Source organism: Periophthalmus magnuspinnatus, chromosome 19 (assembly GCF_009829125.3).
Source record: "Periophthalmus magnuspinnatus isolate fPerMag1 chromosome 19, fPerMag1.2.pri, whole genome shotgun sequence".
Classification (NCBI taxonomy): Eukaryota; Metazoa; Chordata; class Actinopteri; order Gobiiformes; family Gobiidae; genus Periophthalmus; species Periophthalmus magnuspinnatus.
In genome coordinates this window covers 2,672,392-2,680,312 of record NC_047144.1, presented here as the reverse complement: position 1 = coordinate 2,680,312, position 7,921 = coordinate 2,672,392, and the positions used below count along the sequence as shown (strand labels likewise).

At 40.9% G+C, this 7,921-nt stretch overlaps 1 protein-coding gene across 1 annotated transcript; it reads right to left on the bottom strand.

Moving 5' to 3' along the window:
* Window positions 1–652: 652 nt before the first annotated feature.
* On the bottom strand, window positions 653–7,801 carry bccip (BRCA2 and CDKN1A interacting protein). The gene is made up of 7 exons (XM_033984379.2): window positions 7,616–7,801; window positions 6,132–6,206; window positions 4,912–4,992; window positions 4,429–4,515; window positions 3,628–3,815; window positions 2,862–3,036; window positions 653–979 (listed from the first exon to the last, which is right to left on the bottom strand). The coding sequence occupies exons 1-7, from the start codon at window positions 7,754–7,756 to the stop codon at window positions 809–811; spliced, it is 918 nt and encodes a 305-aa protein (XP_033840270.1). The 5' UTR covers window positions 7,757–7,801; the 3' UTR covers window positions 653–808.
* Window positions 7,802–7,921: the final 120 nt, after the last annotated feature.

The following is a 7,921-nucleotide window of genomic DNA, read 5'->3' as shown; positions in this document are numbered from 1 at the left end:
AGTTTGTTTGCTGCAGGGACACATCTGGAGCACGAGCTCAGAGACATCCGCGTGGACACAGGAGCGGGACAGCCTTTTGTAGAGCCTAAAATGTTCAGTTCTGTGTGAGATTAGGCCTAATATTACGCCTCATGTTCACGTCACTGCACTGACGCACGCTGCCCCCTGCTGTCCACTGTCAGAACTGCATCAAACTGTGGACCACATTGTGAAAATAATGTGCTTTTAATAAGTGGAGGTTTTTGCTTAGAGCTGCATTCAGGAAACAGTCACATTGTAACTTCCCCATCGTGGCACAAACACAGGTTTATCTTCTCTTCATCCAGACAGATTTAATTTTATGACTTTTATTTTAACCTTTAACCTTTTGGGGAGTCTCAGTGGGTTCAGAAGGATTAATCTGGTCCATGTTGAAAAATGTATTGCTATAGCAGTTAACAATTCAAAACAAAATATATCTTTTGAATAGGTAAAAGTCCTCAAAATGGTGCCTAGAATCACAAGCTGAAACCTGTGCATAAATACAAATAAAATAAACGTTCCTCTGACGTCCAAAATACAGTAAATGTGTGTTTTTGTTAAAGCTGAAACAAGTCGATCAATTAACAGCCACTAATCAATAACTGAGATAATCATCAACCTATTTTAGTAATGGAATACAAGCTTCATATGGGTCAAATTTATTAAAAATCTCATATTTATAGGCGTTTCACAATCTAAACAAATCAATTAATCGAAAGAATCAAACTTAAGGATAAACAAAGTGATGTTCGTTGCGGCCCTGGTGTTCGTTCAGTCCTTTACTGCGTCACACGGTGAGGTACTCCTTCAGCTTGTCCATGATCGCCGGGAACTTGTCGCTCGGCAGCAGCATCACCGTCCTGAACGGTTTCATGGGAACGTCGTCGAAGGACCAGCGGCCGCTCAGACACGAGTCGGCCTCCTCCTCCACGGAGTAGTGGAACTTCAGGACGGCGTGCTGCGAACACGCGAGAGACGGGTTTATTATTCTGATTTATTATGTGAAAGGATCATATTACACTGTTCTAATGTTTCCTCTTCAAAAACAGACCTGGAGTTTTGTTTAACACACAAACCCCCAGAGAGAAAACGCTCTGTTCCACCTTGTGATGTCATCGTGTGGCGATACAGGAAGTGCTCCACTGTGTTTGTAAACTCCACACACCTTCACTAGAATCATTTGGATCATTTCAGACCTGGAATTTCCCGTCTTTTACTGAACTAAACGTCGCCGAAAACCACCACTTGATGACATCACAAGGTGGAACAGAGCGTTTTGATCTTTGGAGACGTAGACAGAGGAATAACGCAGGATTAGTCAAACGTGTGAATGAAACAAACACAACTCCAGGTCTGTTTTTGTTGGAGAAACATTACCGCACGGTTTAAAGCTCACACGAGTCAATTTAGCGTAATATAGGAACTTTAAAACGCAAAACGACGAAATAATCGACTGAGGTTTGGACACACCGCATCAAAACTGGAACTAAACCTGATCTAGACCAGAAATAAACCAGGACGATACTCGATACAGATTCAAATACCACAATAATAATTTTTTAAAACTCTCTTTAGACAACAGAATGCGACTTTCAACATTGAATCGTATTTTCTTATATATTACCAAACAGAATGATGAACTTTTCAGATGTTTAAAATAGTCTGGGAACATTTTTAACACTCTGTCCCAGATATTGAATTTTAGGGTGGAACCAAACTCTGTATTGCCCCTTTTTTTGTTTTTTTTTGGGTGTTTTTAAAGGATTATTTACATTTTAGTGCCCCCCCCAAAAAATTCTTTAGCTTTTTCATTACTTATGTCACGCAGAGTTATTTTATTCAGGTGGAAGAACGCTAACCTCCTTCACACTCACAGCTGTTACAGAACGTCACGTCCTGTCTAAAGCTAGAAATAAATAGATTTTCATTCACAAAATAAATTAACAAAATATCAGTGCGTTTGAGAATTTGTACCCGGCTCTTTAAAAAGAACAGGCTGCAGCATAAATACAGAACCTGGAGTAAATATTTGACCGGGCGGTGAAATTTTGAGGGCTTTGTTTTACACTTTGTTCTTTTTCTTTTATTAGTTCTTGTTCTATTAGTTTTCGATTGTATTTAATCATTTGAAAACAATAAACACATCTTGATTAAAAAAAAAAAAAAAAAACAGTCTTAAAGTACGTTGAAAGAGCAAAAGAAGGTGGAAGTTAAATGGAAAAAAGTGAATTGTTAATGTGAATATTATATTTATGAGTGAGACCCCTGCTGGACGAATGAGAGACTGCATTTTTTTTAAACCAAATTTTTGAATGAAATTAAATCTGACAGACAACTGATGCTTTGCAGTGACCTCACGCTGGGAGAAATGCACGTAGAACACCCGTTTTACGTGTATGTCTATGGTGCAAAGCTCAGCGGTTACCATGGAGACAGAATTAACACATTTGCACGGACAAAAAAGTTTCAAGATCGTCTGAAAACTCAAAAAGATATAGAAAATGGATTTAAGCAACACATTTTCAGGCGTCTGTGATCATTACGACCTGTTTAGGAGTTTAATAAAAACGGTGGCTAACTGAAAAACTGTTTGCTAACGCTAGCTAGCTTGTGGCTGTAATGTTATGCGAGAGGGACTTGGTTGTAGTTCCAGCTAACTCAGTTCTTTATGGTCAGATTGTGCTAAAATTCAGATCAGATTAAAGTCTAACTTGTGTAACAGAGCGTCAGACAGAGCAGTGCCAACAGTTAGCATCACACCCCCGGGGAACGACATCAGCGGCAGAGTATCCGGGGCGTGTGACGTAGCGGCGTAAACGCAGCGGACGTAAAGCACTGACCTCGTAGAAGAACTCCTCCTCCGCGTTCACAAACATGATCTCGTCTTTAGGGGGCGCTCTAGGTCCAGATCTGGAGATGTTTTTAGACGTTTCTTTACAGGTTTTACTGATCATGAGGCAGTAGTGACAGCGGCCACTGGGTTTGTTTGTGCGCTCGGCCTCTGCGATCTCCTCTCTGGAAAAAAACCCAACAAAGCAGCAAAATCGGGTTAAAAACGGGTACTTAACGGCTAACGCACCATCTTTAGATCACCATGTTTCCTTTTATTGTTTTGAAAATGCTAAATTCGCCCCAAAACAACGTATTAACATTTCGTTTTTGATGATCTGAGTCTCTCATCCCTTTGCTCCCCGTGCTAAGTCACTCCCCCTTCAGAGCACCATCACATCTTTATCCACATACATCCTGCTAATGAAACTACTGCACATCACACCAGGTTTGTGAAGTTATAGTATATTTTTTAAATCATGTCTTTGTATATTTATGGAGAATTGTCGTGCGGGAGGTTTGGGTGATGTAGGATAGTGGGCGGAGCCTTGTACAGACTCTTACGGCCCAGGAGAGATCGCTAAATTACTCAAACATGCATGGATGACATCTAAAGTGTTTTCAGTTTTATTTTTAATATATGATGAGCAAAAAAAATTATAATATAAAGGAAAAACAATACTGGCTTTGCGTAATACGTCCTCTTTAAATATACGAGGAAGCGGCAGTGTGTGTGTGTGTGTTTGTGTGTGTGTGGGTGCGTTCAAATGTACTCACTGCAGCTGTTTGTGTAGAGGCAGTGCGATCTGTGGAGGGACGTTGATGAATCTCTCGCTCAGCAGGAGCCCCACAGATTTCCCCGGGTCAGAGAGCACCTTCTCCAGCCGCTCACAGTCGGCCTCACTGCTGCTCGTCTGACACTGCCCCAACACCAGCTCCTTCAGCTCCTCCACGCACTGCACGCCCTGAACCACAAAACAACAAGACGCTCAACAGACCTGGTTTGGGTCTGGTTTAGACCTGGTTCAGACCTGGTTTAGACCTGGTTTAGACCTGGTTTAGACCTGGTTTAGACCTGGTTTAGACCTGGTTTAGACCTGGTTCAGACCTGGTTCAGACCTGGTTTAGACCTGGTTCAGACCTGGTTTAGACCTGTTTCGGACCTGGTTCTAAACTAATATAATAATCCCTCTAAATAATCCCTCGTTTCAGGACTAGACTCTTTTGCAAACAGTGATACAAACTGAATATTTTAAATTAAAGTCCAAGATCTTAGTCATTCAAATAGTGAAGATATAAAGTTAATATAAACTTTTTAACTCCTCTGCTCTGAGTCTAAACTCTGAGCCTAAACTCTGAGCCTAAACTCTGAGCCTAAACTCTGAGCCTAAACTCTGAGCCTAAACTCTGAGCCTAAACTCTGAGCCTAAACTCTGAGCCTAAACTCTGAGCCTAAACTCTGAGCCTAAACTCTGAGCCTAAACTCTGAGCCTAAACTCTGAGCCTAAACTCTGAGCCTAAACTCTGAGCCTAAACTCTGAGCCTAAACTCTGAGTCTAAACTCTGTGGCGTCTGTACCTTTCTCTCTGTGAGGTTTATCATGGAGATAAACCCAAACACTTCATCAGGATCCTCGTCGTCGCTGTCCTCCGGCACCTCGGCTTGCTGCAAAACACACAAAAATATTTCTGTTTTTGAATGTGCACATATGAAAACCTTTTTTTTTTTGGTGTATTTTTTTAAACACCACCGAGTGATTCCCCTCTTTAATCAATAAAATATAGTTTAACATGAGATGGAGAGTTCTCTGTGTAACTGTAAGATGGAGATGTGTGGACCCGGTTTACGGTTAATATCTCTGTGATTAATGGGCCAATCCACATGAAACAAACACTGGAGCAAAGTCCTACATCTTCATCTGTCAGTTTAAATAAATAAAAGTCAAATCACTTCACAACAATTTCAGAAAGTGTTGACATTACCAAGAAAAAAAAAAGCAGAACTTTAACATAACCTGTTCCAAAGAAAAACAGTCAAATGCCCCTTGCACTTGCGACTTACCCTGATGACACTTCCGATGTGGTTCTGTTGAATGATGATGTCAGTCAGGTCTGATGTGTTTACACGAGCTTTTAAAAACAGCTGTCAGGAAACAGACGCACATGAAATTAAGGAAACTACAGAGACGTTCAGTTTGGTCGCCCAGTGCTATTTCGAAATGACGCTTCTTTTTAACAGACCGGTGCGCTGTTTGCACCTCGACATCATTTGGATCAGAAGGGTCATGTGACGTTCCAGTGACGTGTTCTACGGCCGATTTGCACAGATTTTGGGTCAGTTCTCCTGCCTGAGGACATTGGGATCTGGAAACGAGCCACAGGACAGTGAACAGGGACGAGGGGGCCTATCAACTGTCACGTACCTGGGCTGCTGTCCTGGAGAAGTCGGACAGCAGAGGGCGCTATTCCCAGGGAGGAAAACTGTGTCAAAATCTGTGTAAATCAGCAACAAGACACGTCGCTGTAACATCACACGACCGGAAACATGTGAAGGTCTAAATGACACGCTGGACTAAAGTTTAAATCTGTCAACTGGACAAAAAGTTGTAGGAGTGAAGACGTTTGGCTGCTCGTCCAAGCCACCTAGAGTTTCAACCTTAACGACCCTATTCAACCTTTAATGGCCCTCCTATTGTTCTTTTTGTTTGCTTTGGGTCTGAGGATGGAATCATAGCCTATCAAAAAGAAACAAAAGAGAACAATAGGAGGACCATTAAAGGTTGAATAGAGTCGTTAAGGCTGAAACTGGAGACAATAGCGGTTTACAGTTTCAGAGTAGTTTGCCTTATATCTGTCTGAAGGGAGGAAACACTGAAACTAAACAACTATTGTCTCCAGTTTCAGCCTTAACGACTCCATTCAACCTTTAATGGTTCTCCTATTGTTCTCTTTTGTTTCTTTTTGTTAGGGTATTATTCCATCCTCAGACCCAAAGCAAACAAAAAAACAAAAGAGAACAATAGGAGGGCCATTAAAGGTTGAATAGGGTCTTTAAGGCTGAAACTGGAGACAATGGCTGTTTACAGTTTCAGTGTAGTTAGCTCCTCCCTCCAGACAGATATAAGGCAGTGTCCAGCAGTGATCTGACCAGAAGCTGCGTTGTTTCGCTATGGATCAGACCTGGACGACCGGGGGATTACACGGACGACACACTGGTCTGTGAAAAAGAATTGAAGACTAAGAAAAGTGAAATCGTAAAGTTTGTGTCATCCTGTGTTCCACCTGTTGTAGCAGCTTCTTTATCCCGTTGAAATCATTGTGTGTGATACTGTGAGCTTCAAAGTCCACTACGACCTCCTGGAAAAACAAAAAGAGAGGAATGAATGCGTATTTTAAATTCATAAAATGCATTTGCCGATACAAACTTTGAATTAGTCAGTTAGTTAACCCCAAATCTATGTTTTATCAGCATCTTGTCATAATAAGTTGATTTAAAAGTGCACTATGCAACTTTTCTGGTGTAAAGTCGGTTTGTCCGTCGCCATGGAGAGGTGGATTTCTTTGCCTGAGATATTAGTAAGTCATTAAACTTATCTACGAGCAAGTTACAAGCCAGATCTGTGGACAGGCACCTCCCCTCAGACAGTCAGAATACATGTTTATAGGGATTTCTTGATAACCAAAAAACAACTGCGTTAAATAACTGCAACACAGATAAGTTTAATGCGATATTGTGGAACATTTTGGGTAAAGCGATAACAACCCCATATAGACATCAGCCTCCTCCAGAAAAGTTACCATTAAAGGGCTCAAGTTATGGTGTTTTCTGATCTGTTATAATGTTGTTTCCTCATCACAAACAGACCTGGAGCTGTGAGTTATATTCTCAGACGGAAAACACTCTGTTCCACCTTGTGATGTCATCATGTGGTAATACAGGAAGTGCTCCACTGTGATTTTAAACTCCACACACCTTCACTAGAATCATTTGGAGGAGTTCAGCCCTGGAATTTTCAATCTCTACTGAACTAAAGGTAAAAGTGAACTTGAAAACTTCCACTTGATGACATCACAAGGTGGAAGAGACCATAAACAACCTTTAAAATGTCTATGCAAATCTATTAAAAGTAGTAATACAAGTTGTAGTAGTAACTGGTACAGTAGCGGTTATAGTAGTGGATATAGTTTAAGTAGTAGTATCAGTAGCACTAATGATTCATATAGCACATTTAATACAACAGGTGTGTGCTACTGCAATAATAAATACATGTATGACAAATACATTTAGTAGTTGTAGTGGTAGTAGTATCACTAGTAGTAATAATAGTAGTAATGACTTGTATAGCACATTTCATATGACAAACACAGATTCGATGTAGTAGTAGTAATAGTAGTAGTAGCAGCTGCTGCAGTAGTAGTAGTAGTAATAATAGTAATAATAATAATAATAATAATAATAATACATTTTATTTATATAGCGCTTTTCAATATACTCAAAGGCACTTTACATAGAAGAACAATTTAAAAAAGAGATACAAATATACAAACATTTAAAATCAACACTCATAATAATTAAAGATTAAAAGCAGCAGTAGTAGCAGTGGTAGTAGTAGTAGTAGTAATAATAGTAGTAGCAGTAGTAGTAGTAATAGTAGTAGTAGTAGTAGTACTAGTAGTAGCAGTAGCAGTAGTACATGAGTTGTTATTAGCAGACAGCTGATTTAGCCGCAGCTAGTTTAGCATAGCCCAGTCCTTAGCTCTTTTACCTCGTTTATCTCCTCTTCTGAATCCTCACTATCCTCCTCTTCAGAGTCCCCATCCTCCTCGGACTCTTCATCCGAGCTGTGGTCCCTTTCCTCGGGATTTTCACCCAAACCCACCGCTCTCCTCTTGGCTGAAGAGGCCATGCTGTCTGCTCCTGCTCCAAACACGCGTGGAAAGGAGTGGGCGGAGAAAAGACGTCGTGTTGAGCGAATGGGGAAACTGCGCTACTGTGGCCGCCATTTTGGATCCGTATAAAGGAAGAGACACTTTTCCATGACAACCTCAGAGCCAGAATGTCGGCCAGTGGG